The sequence below is a fragment of the Vespa velutina genome, chromosome 4 (genome assembly GCF_912470025.1).
Source record: "Vespa velutina chromosome 4, iVesVel2.1, whole genome shotgun sequence".
NCBI lineage: Eukaryota > Metazoa > Arthropoda > Insecta > Hymenoptera > Vespidae > Vespa > Vespa velutina.
The window spans coordinates 8496203-8515152 of NC_062191.1; the positions used below are offsets into that span (position 1 = coordinate 8496203).

At 35.9% G+C, this 18950-nt stretch overlaps 1 protein-coding gene across 1 annotated transcript in view; it reads right to left on the reverse strand.

Moving 5' to 3' along the window:
• Positions 1–8650: 8650 nt before the first annotated feature.
• LOC124948626 (nuclear transcription factor Y subunit alpha-like) overlaps positions 8651–18950 on the reverse strand; it is a 28699-nt gene continuing 18399 nt past the window's right edge. Inside the window, exons 2-4 of the mRNA XM_047492494.1 lie at positions 15058–15230; positions 11130–11333; positions 8651–11032 (exon numbers count right to left, since the gene is read on the reverse strand). Coding sequence (XP_047348450.1) covers positions 10274–11032; positions 11130–11333; positions 15058–15230 — 1136 coding nt within the window. The 3' untranslated portion in view covers positions 8651–10273. The remainder of the gene's footprint in view (positions 11033–11129; positions 11334–15057; positions 15231–18950) is intronic.

Here is an 18950-nt window from a genome sequence, read left to right on the forward strand (position 1 = left end):
AATTTATTCGACATTATATTTTAACATAGAAAAAAGTATATATATATATATATATATATATATATATATATATATATAAATTTATGTATCTTAATTAACGATAAAAATATTGAAGAGATATTTTTATCTTGGTTACAGTAAATCATTTATAAAAATCTAGCAAGTTTCATGACAAAAAGATGACGTTCGTGCAGATTAAAATCTTCGCGACTTCTAAGAACAGCCGAAAAATAATAATCATACGTCTCATTAAAAGAACATTAAGTGTGCATTAAACAATGAAAGAAAGAGTTTTCAAAACGGCCATATTAACCATTGCTTAAAAGCAACGAAATTGCTGTTAAATATGTACATATATATGTATATATAGGATGGAATTTTATTCTCAAAAAAACAAGCCTTTTTGAAGTTAAATTGGGTTCATACTTACAGTTATGTATATACAAACGTACAACTCGTTCGGATATATTAAATATACACCATATAAAGTGTTTCGCTTAGAATCATTCAACAAGTTCACTAAAGTGGGGAAAGAGTCCTCGAACACGAAGGACGACATCAGCCATTGAGATTAACGTCCTTGTAAGGCACGTTCGACAGCTGTCGCTCGTTTTCTGGATCATTTTAATTGAAAATAGTCATCCTGTCGGAGGCTACGAGCATCAATTTACTCGATTATACTGGGTCAATTCGTAGAGAAGAAAAAAAAGAAAAGATAGAAAGAGATAGAGAGATGTGGATAGAAGAGTATGTTATGGGAAGGAGGAGAGAATGGGGCCTTGGCAGGTCGGTCCTCAGGCCTCGACAGAAAACCTACTATAGATTACCAGGCCTGTTATTACGACCAAGAGCGGAGGTTTTTTCGGGACCAAAAATTGGTTTTTAATGCGGGGTTCGTCGCTTTCTTCAAGCTCGAGGGGCCCCCCGTTGGTAATAACTATATTATCGAACCCTATGACCACGCGCTTCGGTCCTAGACTTCTTCTTCTTTTTCTTCTTTTCTTCTTATCTTTCTTTGAGAAAAGGCAACAACAACAATAACAATAACAACAACAAAGTAACGATATACTCACGCTATACCCGTGAGGCCAAAACAGAGAAGAAGTAAATTGTCCGACAACGCGACACAATGTAGAGGCTAGTTTGAACGAGACCCACGGAAGCCGCGCACGCGAGATATTCAAGATTGGCCCTTCAATAGAAATTTCCTCGAAGGTTCTTCATCGACACGTCAAGTTCCTTTCCTTTCGTGGAATTATGATTAGGTATCAATGTTGACTATACAAAATAATATAAAGACGTGGCGTATCCTACAGAAGAACTATATCAAATGATCGATAGGAAGAACATTAAAAATTCGAAATATATGATAAGAAAATAAAAATGTAAAATATGAAAACTTACGTCATATGAAAATTATATGTTATTAATTAAAATGGATGTAATCAAATTGCAACATATGATTACAGTAATGTACCGGATATTCTATCATCATCAAAATTGTCATATAATTTCGCTAATAATAAAACTAATAATCTATACTAATACTAATGATTCTAGTAATAATCACAAATCGATCTGATCTTCGATCCATAGAACATATGGTTCAAGCAAGATTCGCTAAAGATTCAACACAAATATCATAAATTTTCTTCTTTCGAAATCGATATAAACTTACATTTCTCGATCAATCATCGTTATAGTATTAGTTAAAATCCGCGAAGTTAGTCGGCCCTTTGTGTATGTGGAGCGGCCGCGTCAGTTGTTCCAAGGCGATTTATTATGAGAATTATGAGCGAGCAAACGGCGGTATGCCCCTCTTTCCCTTTCTGCTGGTGCATCCCGGTACATCGCGGCGCTGCAGGCCGGTGCGGTATGAGGAGGTGCTAGTAAGAGGCGGTACTGCCTCGTAAACCTTAGATTTACTTCTGGCTGGCCGCCATCAAAGTACCATGTACCACTACGTAGATATCCTACACCTTCATACATAGCGCGAGAAGAACCATCTCGAGATACTTATCGACGATATTGCCGCGAAGAGGGCTGAGAGAGAGAGAGACAGAGAGAAAGAGAGAGAAAAAGAGGCACAGAGAGAGAAAGAGAAAGAGAGAGGTAGAGATAGAGACAGAGAAAGAGAGAGAGAGAGAGAGAGAGAGAGAGGGGGAAAGAGAAAGAGAGAAAAGATAGAAAGAAAGACTGTTAGAAACTCTTTAGAAAAGGATGTACCCTATTCCTCTTTCTGTCTGTCTCTTTCTTTCTCTCGCTTTCTCTCTTCGCCATTCCCTTCATTTTCTCGATGGAATCGCAAGATCTTCTCTTGGAAGTATAACGTCCTAGGGAATTCAGTTGTGTCGGTTCAAACTTGTAATAACATCACAGAATAGCAGACTTACAAATGTAATAGTATAGGCTCGAGAAGACAATTGAGAAGCTCGTAACTTTGAAAGCAAAGGTTCAACTGATCGGACCTACTTCAAAACTATCCACGATTCGAACGTCTCGTTGAAATATGACTCGCGGCGGTCGATTGCGTTAAACCGGGTCAACATTTTTTTCACTTGTTCTCCTTAAGAAAACACAAATATGAATCCTCCTTTCACAGTTCTTTACCTCGTCGATTTACGTTCAGTCGAAAGGTAAAAGAAGGGAGTAAGAAGGAGTACGAAGGCAAGCTCTTTTCAAACTACTCAGAAGCAAACCTTTCGATCATTTATCGCTTTAGGCTGTAGAAAAGGTTGGAAATCGATTTTTACGAGAAAGTGAAACGAACGAGGATCAAAGTTTGATCCTTCCAGCTTGTGTGGCCTCCTAAGATGCATCTTTTCTTTAGCGAAGAAGGCATATACACATTCGCATATACGTAGTTGCTGCAGCCATCCAAGAAAGAAAGAGAGAGAGAGAGAGAGAAAGAGAAAGAGAGAGGGAAAGAGAGCGGTTGCGATCGAAGAGGTACTACGCGCCGATATGGATATATCAGCCATCTTGGCGCACACGGGCGTGGATAAAATTTGGTAATAAAATTTGTTCCCGCCAGTTAGGCAGACAGGGCTCTCTGCCAAAAGCGCCTATTAATTCTTTATCTTTCATCTCCACCACTCGGGCACCTCTCAACCTCCCTTTTGGAAACCCACCACCAACGGCGTCGTTCGCGATCCTTATTGTCGAAAGAGAGAAAGACGATTTTCAATATTCTACAACAGTCATAAAATCTTACTCGCTCTTTCAAGATCTCTTGAAACGCTTTCCCATTATGTATGTACATAAATTGGATGAGCATACGTTCCGTACTCTGCCTATTAAGTCGTTTCTTACATCTTTCGTATATTTCTCTCTCTCTCTCTCTCTCTCTCTCTCTCTCTCTCTCTCTGTTCTTTTTTACTTCTTATCATATATAGGTTTTCCTTCTTTCTTTCTCTTTCGAAAAATGATATTTTCACAAGACGAAGACATAAGATCGCTCGAAATCGCACGCTACTTTGTCGTTCGATCTAACCGGACACACCTGCTCTCTTTCTCTCTCTCTTTTCTTCTTACTGCAGTGACTTTCAGTTTCCTGGAACCATCAGCGTGTCAGTCACTTTATCGTTCAATGTTAATAAGCTCGATAAGGAGCATCGAACGATGTCCGTTCCTCTTGCTTACCCGTAATTGCTGTAATAAATCTTATTCCTATATTATAAATTTGCTTCCTCTTCATGGTTGAATCCATGTTTTTGACTTTCTCGAGATGACGTAGGTAATATGCATGCAGGTAATAGTACTTAACGTTCACAATTTCGTGACATTTGTTTATATGACTTCAATCGTTCTACGTAAGATGTAACTTATGTGATTCTTTTAACCGGATAATTTCACCTATCTATCTTCCTCTATTTTTTCTTTTATTATCGACAATAGGAAAAGATTTGTCATCTCGAAATAGATCGAATTTGTTATTCGTTCAGATGTGTTCCAATCACTGATGATAGTTTTGCCTGTTCGTTATAATGCCATAATTATAATGTCATAATTATAATCCCATTATGGTACATATCACTCATATAGAATGAATCGCATTTATAGGTTTTCTTTTTTTTTTTTTTTTTAAAGGATTCTCCACTAGCCGTTGGCACGATCATACCTTACGAGATAATTCTGAAGACAGAGAAGATTATCTTTTTTTTTTTTTTTTCATTTGAAATTTATGACTTATTCGATAAATTATGACTTATTATCGTATTCGAATGTAAAATAGATTAAAAAAAGTTTTTAGATAATTAGTAACAAAACGAGAAATCGATATTGAGTCGATATATCTTTATAAAATAGCATTGTTTCTAGACAGATGTTAAATCGAACATATACATATATATAAGTAAGTACGTTGCCAGAAAGGCGAACATATTTAACGATTTATTAGTAAATATTATTTTGATAATTCTAGGAAACGTGATTACTCATATTTTATGAGAAACATGAGTAACTATTCAATAAACATACGTTTCTTTACAATTTTGTAAACAAATGCAATGTATTTTTTTTAAGCTATAAAAAACAAGTTTGTTAAAAGCATTCAAATCAAAATATGTTATATATACATATATACATATGTGTATACTCAAAAAAATACTTATTATTTTAACCCACGACAATAAAGCATATCGTTTTTCTTTCGCAATATACATAAACATTAAATATTAAGCAGAATGAAAAGATTCAAAAATTATTAGATAGGTGAAGTATTAAATAGAAAGAGTAACGTATAGTAATGAATTGATAAAGTTAATAATCATGTTGACGTTAATAGCTAACTATATTTTTTCCGTTCTAATTTCTATTCGTATTCCTGTAAATTCTATATTTATAAATGCCGGTACCAAAGAATAAAAATAAATAGTTTGTATTGATCATTCGAATTTATCATTAATTTCGTTGTATGTAACCTTCGTATTTCTTTTATTTTTTTCCACAATCACTTTTCCACTCGAGCTCTCCTTTCTTTTCTTTATCCTTCTTCGTTGTAAATATCTTTAAAATCTTTTTTTAATTATTTCACACTCGGATACATTTGGACGAGAATATTCTCACTGATCGTATCAAATCACAACTTTTATCGATATCCCATGACGGTTTACTAATAGAATATTATCGAATGCTTACTAATGGAATATTAATTAGATCGATTAATTAGTACACAGAAATGGTTACCCACGCAGTTTTTGTTTTTATCATGAACACGCTAGTATAGTACGACAAAAAGTACTGGATAAAAAAGTGAAAGGGAAGAAGTCAAGGGGAGATATTTGATATCTGGTCCAGCGTGGGTGAGAGTGGATGGTCCTATAGATAGGAAGTATGATGGTAGAGAAAATGAGAAAGAGAAAATATATATATATATATATATATATATATATATATATAGAGAGAGAGAGAGAGAGAGAGAGAGAGAAAGAGAAAAAGAGAGAGAGAGAGAAAGGAAGAAGAACGAGGTCTTGTCCGAGCGAGAGATCGACGAAGAAGATAGTCGATACCTCTGGGAAATATCGGTATCGATAGTCGATCGGGCCTAAATGGTTTATGCGAGCGATCGACCTTCGACCTCTTGTAATAACTGGTAAGGAATCTGCCGCCTGATCTATTGGATCGAACTCGATCGTCTTACACCTTGCTTACGATGAGACTCGAACGTTATCTCCTTTGTTCTTTAAGGATTTGAACGATTATGTTTATTACGAATCTCCGTCGTCTGATAAATCTTGCTTCAATCGAATAATATTTTCGGACATTATTTTAAAATGAATGACACCATTAATGTAAGACACCTTTCGCCGATTCTGTCATGGATCTCCTTAATCCAATACTTTAAAGATCAGAATCAACGAATTACGATGATCGAGTTTCACTCGACAGATTGAAAATAAAAAACGATGGAGAAACGATAAAAGATTAGACGAGAAATAGGAAAAGGAGAAGAGGAAGTACAGATCGAGTTGAGTCCCGGTCACCTGGCTTGGCACACGATCGACGAGCAAATCACGCAAAAGATAAAGAGCAACAGAAAGAGAGAAAAAGAGAGAGAGAGAGAGAGAGAGAGAGAGAGAGTAAGAGAGAGAAAGAGAGAGAGAAGCTCGAAAGGCCCCCCGATAGTCGTTAACGTTTCCTTCTTCGGCACCCGAGGAATACGAACGTAAATTATTCTCGGGGATCGCGATTAGAGGTGGCCGGCCAACCACCTGCCGGATTCACGCACGAAGACTGCCAGGTATTAATAATCCAAGGATTTACGAGATTCACGATCGTCGACGATCTTCCTTCGTTAAGAAAAGAGACGCCTTCATTGTTGATCCTGAGTCTTTCCCTCCCCACTCGCTTTTTTTCCCGATTATTCTCCACCATTACCCTCGATCTATCAACACGAAGACTTTCAACGAACATGTTTGTAAATAGCTTACCCGGATTACTCGTTAGCTTTTAAAGGTTATATTGCCGTGAGATAGCGTTTGATCGATCCTATAATGATTTATACGAATATTATAATTACCATGTGATCTCTGTCTTTTAACTTTTTTAAATCCTTAATTGAAAATAGAATAGTGAAATAACTTATAGTCGAAATCGAGTTCATTTTAGTAATTTATATTTTTTCAATCTGAAATAGAAAAAATATTATCCCACAAATAATCAATTATTTCTATTCGATATCTATGAAAATTATAGTTCCGTAGGATGTTTAAAAATGAACGAGAAAAAAGGTTAGAGGAAAATAAACTTACCTGAAGATTGCGTCATATGAATATAATCGGTAAAATATCTTTCGATGATAGTACATGAAGACTATCTTCGCGACGAAAGAAGTATCGGTCCATCGAACACAACGACGCTCCTTCCTACGTGAATAATAATATTACAGTGGGCTCGACGATGTGCACAATGGCCTTTTGTTGAAGAGGCGTCCAGTCGCGCGCGTAAACGCTGCGCATGTACGAACTAACACGCACGCGAAGCACATAAATCGCGCGACGAAGACGAACCCCGTCTTCCGCCATCTTTTCTTACTCCTACTCCTTCGCTTCGATTCTTTCTCGCTTATAACCATTTCCTAACAATTTTTCTTTCTTCGATATAGGAAATCCGGTAAATTATTTATTTTCGAAAATCTTTAATCAATAATAATGTGTCTTAGAAAAAAAAAAAAAACTTTTATTTTATTTTTACGAATTATTTTTCATAAATTTCATGTAACATACGTTTCGTACTGTAAATTTTCTAACTCTGATTATTTATAATCATTTTTAAAAATATCTGACTTACCGTGTTTCAACTCAAAAGGTTTTATTTACTTGGAATGATCGGACAGATTATTTCTTGCATCACCATATTGCGAGCGAATTTACAACGATTCCCTTTCATTTCTTTCTCCGTGTCACTATAGAATGAAATATCATTACTGATTGTAATATGTCATTGTCTAGTTAATAATGGAATATAAATTAAATTTCTCGAACAGTCTATATTTCTCTGTTCGATGAAACCGACAAGCTGAAACCGAATATCTTTTTGAAGCTTTTGTCTTCTCCCCTTTCTCGTTCGTCCTATCTCTCGCGGATGAAATGAATCAATCCGCGAGGGATCGTGCTTCAATAAAGTTGTAAATGTTATTGCGAGTACGGAATGCGTTTCATGTCAATAATATCCCTACGATACATGATAAAGTCAACTTCTGTTGGTTTGTTTCACTACGGAAATAATACACCCGTGATTTATTAATTATTACTCCGATTCAAAGCTTATCGTACCAACGCAACGTAATGTTCCGCAGCTAATATACATATATTACATACATAAATACATATACGCACGCTGAGTCAGAAGCAACACAATACTCGTAGAACGTAGCACGAAAATAGAAATCTCATTAATGATCATTCTTAATTGGCATCAATATGAAGAAAATATCAATTAATTTCAATAATAATATTTATACGTATCGTAGGGTTTGTCTCGTATAAAAAATAAATAATAATAATAATAAATAATAATAACATGACATGTTGCAATAAGTTGGTCGAAAATCGGATATCAACTTGAAGTTAATGTTATGTTTTCGAGGTGATATCGTAAGATTAAAAATAAATGTCGCCTTAAAGCGCATGAAAACAGAAAAAGGAATAAAAAAAATGTTCGATTTCGTTTAAAGTCCGCAATTCGGCACGGAGACACGAGCGAGCGCGGGTGCAATCGCCCCGTCGTAAATTACGACGAACTAGCGGAGCTCAGCGATAAACGTATAATTAACTAGGTACGCACGCGCGCTTTAAATTATTACGAATGAGACAGGGTAACCCACGTAGATACGTACAATCTACGTTTGTATGCGTATATGCACGCGCAAACTCGGCGGATTTGCGATTTCGCGCATTAACATAGCTTTGATATGATAACGCAAAAGAGGCGAACGAAAATTAATGAAAAAGAAGACAAAAAAGAACACAATAATGAAAACCACGTCGAAGGAATTTGTTTTACTTTCTGAAGAAATTAATTATTGTCAATAATAATAGTATTATTATTATTATTATTATTATTATTATTATTATTATTATTATTATTATTATTATTATTATTATTATTATTATTATTATTATTATTATTAGTAGTAGTAGTAGTAGTAATAGTAGCAGTATCATTATTATTATTATTATCATCATCACTGTGTAAAGTCGAAGCAGAAACGACTGAAATGAAAGTATTGAAATTTTTCGTGCAAAAATTTATCATATCCAGTATAAATGTCGAAAAGTTCAAAGTGAACAATTAAGATTGTGACGTAATGTTTGCGCGCATTCGAGTAAATAATTTGTTTTTCTCAAAATTATTGGTAGGATGAAGATTTTTTATGAAAAATTATTTCATCAAGATAATAGCGAGAAAAGGAGCACGAAGCAAAAATTTGTTCCGGATATAATATGGAGCCTGTGAATGAATGAAGAAGTGGATAAGGTCGTTAGGATAGAACGAGCAGCATAGTCTTGAGAATAAATTAATATATTTTTAATGGATATATGGTACGTACTATCTTGCATCCTGGATTTTATGGCATCGCTTTATTTTTCTCATTCTTTCACTCTCTCTCTCTCTCTCTCTCTCTCTCTCTCTCTCTCTTTCTCTCTCTCTCTCTCTCTCTCCCCCTCGCTTCCCCACAACTTTCCACCGGCCAACGTTTACGCTCGATGTGAATGTGTGAATGAGGGTCAAAGGAAAACGCATCCCTTTCTGTATCCCTTTGTCGTTATCTTGGCTTATCGCGCCTGCCTAGATCTTTTATAAGTTCTTCTATTATATACATAGGTATACCAGGCGAAATCTCTATTGCTTTAAAATTTAAATAATATCCGCGATTCGACGAACACTTGCTTTTTATCAGCTACGTGAATTAAATAAAACGTGAATCCTCCGTTATTTTGGATCTAATTATATACATTAAATACACATGCTTGTCTTTCATTTCTATTTGTCTTTCTCTCTTTCTTTCTCTCTTGTATGGACACACACGCACACTCACATACGTACACGCATACGCACACGCATACACATAGCAGACGCGCACACATAATTTGAATTTTTCTTCTTTCCCTCATCCTTCCTTAATTATCTCTTCTTTTCTCACTATCACACGGCAAAGAACCACGCACGCACGATTCATACTTTTATCTTCGGTAATATCGATCACGACATCGTTCCGATTATTGACCGAAGTCATTTCGAACTATCCATTCGTATTTTATTGCACATTCTCCTCTTCATTTATCTTTCACCTCGCATATGCCCTAAGCGAAAGATAAACTTCGTTCAAATCGGCGTCCACTCGCTGCAGATATGTCGTAACTGATATAGGCGTTGTTTTTTCTCTTTCTTCGCTTTGTCAAAGTAAATCGTTGTTGTTGGTCTATCCCTTAGGTGATATCGTAGAAACACGTTACAGATTTGTAACTCGTTTGAGAAGTTCTTTTTTTAATTTTTTTTTTTTTTCTTTTTTTATTTTATTATTCTTTCTCGATAGTCCCAGTCTTTGGAAGTTTGGAAGATTTACTGCAATCGCGAGAAGTCATCGAAGTTACCGATAAGTCCTGTATTCATTTGTAATTTCTGATAAACGTGTTTAATTATTCGAACAATCACGATATTTGGATTGAAAAAATATGGAAAGTCCAAAACCAACACGTCAACATCTTTTTTCATTCGACTTTGTCAAAAATGAACATACAGAAAATCGGACTAAACTATCGAAACGTCACTACGTTGTGGACGGCGAAGTGGGCACCGAAATAGGTGACGTTGGAGTACTTGACTCCCTTCCATTCGACAACGTAGGTGTGGAAGCTCGATGTTCATTCTGATTAATTACAGGTGTACTTGTCCTGTTATTGTTACCGAGTAGACTGTCGATAGAAAATGGATTCAGCCTTTTTCTCTCCTCGCGACCCTTCACGGACAAGTCTATACTGCTACTCTGAACGTCTTCCTCGCTACTTTGTTGCCTAATCAGTCGAGTAACATTGTTATTGTTATTGTTGTTATTGTTGTTGTTACTATTATTCGCTGCCTGTCGGACCGCAGATATATTCACTAATTCCCGTCTTCGCTCTAGAAGACTCAAACCCCAATGATGAATACCTTGTTGATGATTCAAATGATCCAGACTCAAAGACGAATTTGGATTTTGTGTATTGGTACTCGCGTGATTCGTACTCTGTCTCTGATCTGTCTGATCGGTGCTTCCATTAACCAATCTTGGATAAGACTCCCCGTCAACGGAACCGTCGGCTGCTGAATCAACTCTCTCACTTCCACTTTCGCTACAGGAATCCAAACCCCCAACAACGTCGATCTCTTCGTTAGCATCGTTACCAGAACCAGAGACGCTGCTACTCTCGTTGTTACCTAAATGTCCAAAGGAATTTCCAAGATGGCTGCTTAGAGAATTGCTACCTGACGCCGCCGCTGTTCGAGACTCCCACTCGGCTCTTAAAGTCGACAAGTCCACTGTTATACCCTGCAACAATTGAAACAAATTTTCGAAATGATTTTGAAAATCTTTCAGAAACCATTATAAGATATTTAACAATTTCAATTAAATCATTCTTGCCTACCTTAGCGGCAAGTTTTCGTTGTTGTCGCTCAAGAGCCTTCAACAATTTCTTTTGCCGCCTTTCACGTTCTTTCCTCCTCAATTCCTCGGGTGGTATTGGCTCACCACTGCAACTCTGAGGATGAGCATTGTGTGCCGGCCTACCAGGTCCCTTCTTCGTATGTTCCTTTTTTCTCCACTTTGCTCTTCTATTTTGAAACCATACCTAAAACAGACAACAAGACGAGCTTGCAATCAACGACGAATCTTCTAATTTATTTCTACGAGTTTGCAAATTTGCATACTTTGAACGATAAACCAGGCTCCCCTTCCCCCACCTTTCTTTTTTCTTTAGTCTCAACAAAGATGCTCAGATTCAAAATTACAGGAGAAGAAGCAATGTCTGTCTCTTGCTGTTGGACGAAGGACCAACGACCCCCGAGGGTGTCCTGATACATCAAGAACACTAACCCTTTGCTCGTATTCGCGTGAATACTCGCGTAGCGTGAAGCACGATTTAGGGATGGCGTGCGGAGTCAACGTGTGCAAGAAGGGGGAGAGAGAGAGAGAGAAGAGGGGGGGGGGCGAAAAGAGAACGAGATAGAGAGAAAGAGAGGAGAACAATAGAGAAGAGAGGAAGAGGAAACGAACAGGGCTCGCGTAGGCGGTCAGAGGAGAGGGATGAAGACATTAGTTGCGAGGGTTGGCCAGTACGTGGCGCTGCTCTCACACGCAACCAAAGATCAATAGCCCTCTTCGACCGCTGAAACACCTTCATCACGTCGTACGCCTTTATGACTTCTCCCGACCATCATCTCTAATCGTGCGTTCTCTCCTACAATTTGCTCAACAACGCTGGAATTTCAGGAACACCGGTTAAAACGTCCCCATAAATTTCCTGATGCCTTTTTCTTTTTCTCTCTTTCCTCTATTTTCTTCTAAAGGTAACCAAACAGGAAAATTCGTTTTCTGTTCAAACATAATTAATAGCACTATTAGCTAAAATTAATATTAAAACAATTCACAATATTTTATATCTCTTATACGTTTATTAATATATATACACATATATATATACATATATATATATACGTGTGTATGTGTGTGGAATTAATTGATTAGTTAAGGAAGTTTAGCTATGAACAATATGTAATTAACAATTAATCAATACGAACGATCGATCGATCGATCCAACAAGAATATGGATTATGTAAATTCATTTTACATTTCGCGTGAGTATGACGGGTACGACCGATAATTATCGGCACTTCCGTGCACACGAAGGAACGAAGAAGAGCATTAGGAGAAATCGGTATGGGTGCAGCTGTGGCTTGTTAAGAGTGATGCGTGGGAAAGCGTTAGCGTAAGGTTATTACCGTTACATGTCAGAAACTATCGCTTAACGATAACGTCTAACAAACTGTTCTACGACCAATCACACGTCAGGAAAATACCAGTGGCATCCTCTTTCGTGTTCCCCTACGTGGCGTTTATAGCTATCTTTGAATGATAACTTGGTATTTCCCTTCTAATCGTAAGATTATTGAAAGAAAAAAGGAAAAAAGAAAAGGAAAAAAAGAGAAAACAAAAGTCTTCGTTTTTCAAATACAAAAATTATAGCTTTATATTAAATATATTACGATATACATAATATTTCGAAATAAATTACTGTAATATGAATTTTATATATGTATGTTGCATGATAAAAAGGGCGGAAAAAACGAAAATGAATCGTTTCAAATTCGTTGTACTGTACACGAATCTTTTTACGTATCCTTCGTGAAGAGCTCCCGGTTTTGTCGATTCGACGATGTCATCCGCTTATCTCTCTACGTGACAATATTTTTTAAACGCTCATCCAAAAGCACCCGTATTTCGTGAGGTTATCTATTGCGGGGATCGAGTCTATCTAATCTAAAAGAACCGTTTCCCATCGCGGTGATGTCCCTTTCTCGAAGAGAGACGCACCGGCTGTGTGACACCGTGTCACCAGTTTAGGTTATCATCCACGATCTTTTTCTTTCTTTTTCTCTCACATACGGTCTCAGATTTATATTTGATACTCTTAGAGAGGAGAGTACAATTTTTTGCCATCAACTTGAAACCTAACAATTTTTCTTTATTCCTAATCGATTTCAATCTCGTATAAATCTTATTTTATTCTAAATTTTACTAATAATAAGAATATTTTTTAATTAATATAATGTTATCCTATTTCTATTCAACTTATGGTCGTATTTGTTTTGAATATGTTTCTATCGATCGAGAAACTCTCGAGAAAATCCCTGTCAATATTTTTGGTAGAAGTCAAACGGAAGCTGCCCAAAGCGTGTCTAAGCGCGTAAATTTAAATATCCTTGTCGAAGAGGGCCCTCTTAGTTCGAGGGTAGCCTTTTGGCAGATCAGCCGTGAAATTAAGGGTCCACCCTAAGTTGGCTCTCTTCTCTGATGGAGAGATCGATAAGTCTCTTTGATAGAGAGAATGGAATGTTCAATATTTAATAACTTTTTATATGATTTTTATAACGATATAAAATTTCCTTTAAAAAAATTTCTTTCTAAGGTATAAAACTTTACAGTGAATATAAATTACATATTTCAGGATTTAGTTCACAAGTATGGGTTTTTTCATTTTAGATTAATTTGTATAAAAAAAGAAATATCAAATAGCAATAAAAATACATGCAAAGCAATAAGAAAAGAAAATACGATGGTGTTAACTCTTATATACAATAATATAAATTATATATTTTATGGTACTATTAATCGATATAATTTTATTTCTAAATCTCTCTCTCTCTCTCTCTCTCTCTCTTTTGTAAAAAAGAAATTAATAATAAAAGATAATAATAAAAAATATTCACATACGCGGAAGAGAAAGAAACTTATGATAGAAAGATATAAATGACGTTGAAAAATCGAAAGTTACGAGCTCCCTTTCGTCGATAGGCTACCTTAAACATCCCGGGCCCGGTCATTATTTAAATAGAGACGATCGATTTGAAGAGGGACGAGGGTACGTTATACGAGATAGATCTCTTTCGGTTTAGCACCCTCGAACATATTTGACTGGGATTCGGGTTCTTTTCTTCAGAGGTAACCGCATTCAGAATGTAGCAGATGGACTAACTACCCCCATGAGAGAAAGAGAGAAAGAGAGATAGTCAGGCCAAGGGGCAAAGGTCGGTAACGCGGAGCCACCCCCGACGTCTGTTGAACATCAACCCTCGAAACACGATTCCGAAGTGACTTTAAATTCGTGCGTATCGCGACGACCGATCTCGAAGTGTAGTGTCTATAAACGAAAAATACGCCAACGTAAAGCGTTGTCGAATCGACGCTGCTCTCTTTCTTTCTCTATCTCCCTTCGCATTATGAAAATGGCCGAATAAAGTTACGTTTTCCTTACATCATAATTTCCCTTATATATACGTATGTAAAACGTCAACGATCCTTATTTATTCGAAAAATATTCGTTTTAACCATTTGTTAAAACATATTTATATTTGCGATCCTTAAAAAATATCTATTTCATTTTACTTCTCTTAAAATGAACGAAATGAAAATTTGTCGTTCCTTGTTCAACAATTATCTTGAACAATAAAATGAAGTTATAAAATGGATCATCTCACGAGGAAGGAATTTCGGCACTCGGGTATTATCTATATTTTAAGACCGTTCGCAAAGTAGTATGCTTGTAGGTTACTTTACAAACTATATATCAAGCTTTAACGTTGATACGAGCTTAAAGACTTTGTATCCAAGCACGACACCTGCAGAAGAATATATTTTATCGTCGGTACTACCGGTGGTAAGAGGATCATCTTCAGAAAAAAAGTTGTCTTGGTATTCTGTTCAGACTAATAATCTTTAAAAGGAACAAAAAAAAGAGAGCGGAGAGAGAGGGGAAAAGAAAACAGAAAGAAAGGAAGAAGGAATAAGGTACTCACAGCGACGCGGCTTTCTTTCAGTTCAAGTCTGACTGCCAGAGCTTCCCGCATAAATACATCGGGATAATGACTCGACAGGAAGGCTCGTTCCAATTCTTCCAGTTGCCAGCTATTAAAGTTAGTCCTGCTCCTTCGTCTTTTGCTACCACCTTCGTCGGATTCACCATCGCAGCCTGAAACGAGGAAAGAAGAAAATTGTTATTTTCAACATTATTGTTTCAATGCGCAAAAATCGATTGATTAAATGACCGAACACAACAAAGTGAAATATCTTCTAATCTCTTTCGTTTACAAACTGGACGATTATTGTTATTGAGAGCACAAGAACAAAAGGACAAAAAAAAAAAAAAGAAAAGAAAAGAAAAGAAAAAAAATTGTTCCGATTACGATTTAAAAACATCATTAAATTAATTCATATCGTATCGTCTATCTCTCGTGTTTTATAAATAGATATATACAAAAATATATGAAAGATTAGCATGTAATTTTCAAAATAATATTTTTGACGATTGCTATCATCGTAATGAATTCGGATGTTAAATATGAGATACAACCGATACGTCTAATATTAATTAGAGATGACAACAAATATATAATCGAATCAATTTTTATCCAGAAAGAATTTATGAGAACGCTGACCTCGACAGGATATTTTCTCGTAGATGCTTACGGTGCTTCGAAAAGGTTTCGTCCACGAAAGACGTTTCGTGAGTCGCATGTTTGACTCAACTCGTGCTATGTCTGCCTTCCATAAACGTGGAAGACGTTCGAATCGAGAATCGAGGCTTATCTGCAGGAAAATAGTCGGCAAACATGGAGCAACCATCATACCGATCTACCCTCTCTTCTACACCACCCTTACAAACCACCGACATCTAACTTCCTCTCTTTCTCTCTTTTTCTCTATTTGTGCAGATAAAGCGAAATACGAATCTGAAATCTCGACATATTGAATAAACATGGAATTTCAGTGATTTTACGAGAATGCTCCAGCATACGGTAGATCCGTATCTTCCTCAGGGATCTGCCAGTCCCAGTGATCGTTTTGTCCTCTTTCCACCTTGTCGTACGGCGAATTTCTTTTATCCGTGCTCATATATATATATATATATATATATATATATATATATATATGATTATATAACATACATATGTATGCTAATATACCAGGGAACACACAGAATTGAATAAAAGATCGGAAATTATGATTGACTTGGCGATACTCGGCTGAGAGAGAATCCTTATCTTAATCGATATATAGACATCCATATATATTACATATATGTACATTTTACTTATATATATATGTGTGCATGTGTACGCGCGAGCAGGCACGTGTATATACCTAGACATGGATATATAAAAATAAAGATGAAACGGCAAAGAAGGAGACGACGAAAGATCCTTTCTCTTCTAAACTCCAAGCTCGATCACGAAAATAGGTTCCATTACGAAACGAAACTCGTAGTATTATCGTTCGCCTTTATTGCGTGTTATGTTGAATATTCCGTTGAACAATAAATTTTTAGCATCCTCGATTGGTGCGTATCTAGTTTCTTTATTTTCTTATGAAAAATTTCAATCGGGTTTGACGTAAATATCTGTATCTAGATACTTATACCTAAGTCTTTAAATTCTCAGGCTATGGCGCCTCAGGTTTTATTTTTACGGGGAAAATGTTTCTAATTATGTATTCCAATGATGTTCACCGAAGTTATTTCTTCTTTTTTGTTCAACGTCGCAACAATGATTTACGAAAGTTTATGATAGCTCAGTAATTATGTTAATCGAGATAGAAGACCACGTTCGTGAAAAGCATCGAACTAGTAAAGCGAAATGATCTCAAAGCAAATTCATGAATCTTTCCGTTAATAAAAGCGCGACACTCGTTTATCTATTCTTTATTACTCGCATTCCATAGCACCCTCTATTATTATCATCGAGGGTAATTACGAGAAAGCCGATAAACATTGTCGGGTGCATCGTTGGCGTTAAATAATTTATGAGATAACGAGTTAAACAATCTTCTGGTAATGGTCGTCTTCCCGTTCGGCCATTTTCCATGAGAGTTACCAGTCGACGTTCTACTCCTCGCAAATTATTTCTTCTCTTTTTGCTTTTATTCGAGAAAACGGAGAGGAAGTCGCTCGACGATGGATAATACAGCCGGCGAATGATGGATCGGAGTGTATACATACGAATATAATGAATCGACTAATTTTGTAGTTATTTTCAAATACAACCACAAGGATATCAAATTTTAACGAATAAATTATTTTTTTCCCCTCTTTTTTCTTGTTTCCTAATATTCTTTCCTATTAGCTATTAAATAAATAATCGAACCAATTAACGTATACAAATTACATCCTCTTCGATGTCTAAATTAATTTATCCTGAAAAAAAAACGTAATTCGTTAATTAATTAATACATTAATATCGTCCGAAATTTATATTATAGACATTATCAGAGAATCATAATCTACTTCGGAGTATTATTATCAAAGATATCATTTGAAGAAATAGCCAACGAAATTTATAATACATTACGAAGTATCGTATTTACTTTAAAATAACGGAAAGTTATTGGCCGAAGATAATAAGGAACGTTGGTGACACGATATCCCGATGATTTCACGAGGAGAGGATTCAATTTTGGTTCGTCGAATTAAAAGGAACGAGTCAAATCTTTGCTAGTGTTTCATTCTCCGTAGCTTTGCAATCCACAGTTTTACGATGTCATTCGTTTCGGAGTATCTCTCTTACTCTCCCAAAATTCCTCTTCTTTTCATATAACTGGCTGCCATTTCCGCGAACACGCTGAAGACTTATCGTACAAAAAGAAAGAGAGAGAGAGAGAGAGAGAGAGAGAGAGAGAAAGAGAGATAGAGAATAAATTCGCTAGTTAAACCGACGAACGAGCAAGTTCATCGAAGAAATTGCTAAAGTTCTCGCGTTTCGGCCAAGTTTCGGCCAAGTTTCGTTTCGTGACCGCGAGAAACTGTGATTTATCGACTCTTTGACTGATACTCATCCTTCTCGTCCTTTCCTTTTAAAAGATCGTTTAATTATTGGTAGAAGATACTATTCGTCAACATCTCCTTTCCCACCAGCTATCAGAGATCTAATACTATTCGTAATCTCAATCGAAAGTTAACATTTATTGACCTTTAACGTATTTTTCGTTTGTTCAAAAATGATAAATGCTAATTTATTCACTGATGTTATCCATCGAATTGTATAATCTTAAATTTATTAATATATAAAAAATATGATGAATTATTTTAAATTCAATAATTAAAATAAGGAATTTCAAATTTTACCCGCGAAAAAATATTTCCTCATGTACTTTATTAAATTTATTACAAAACATATATCAATAATTTAAAGCGTTTCAAAAGAAAGGTCAATGTCTATTTTGAAAAAATGATTTTTTATTTGTATATAATATTCGAATTTAATGAATAGCTTTAGAACGTAGACACATACATCGGCCAATTAAGATCTAACATCTACGTAAAATCTTATAGGTAAAGTGAACGTATGCTGAACATCGCCGAAAGGAAGAAAAAAATTATCGAGTCGCTCATTAATCAACGTAATTAGATACGATTTATCCCGAGGCGTTTTGCTCGAACCAAGGTAACCGAGACCAGAATGGATATCGATCGAATCTCTTCGTTATTGATAATCCGTAATTCATAATAAGTACTCGACCGGATCTCGTGCACAGTGGCAGCATGAAGGATTATCCCATTCAGTAAAGACTTGTCTTCGCAAATCCGGTGTACGCACGCGTTCGTTCAAATTTTCTTTACGTTAAATCAGAAGATGTCGCTTCCTTCAATAGAATTAATAATTTCGAAATCTTATATTCTACCAATTTATAATGTTTC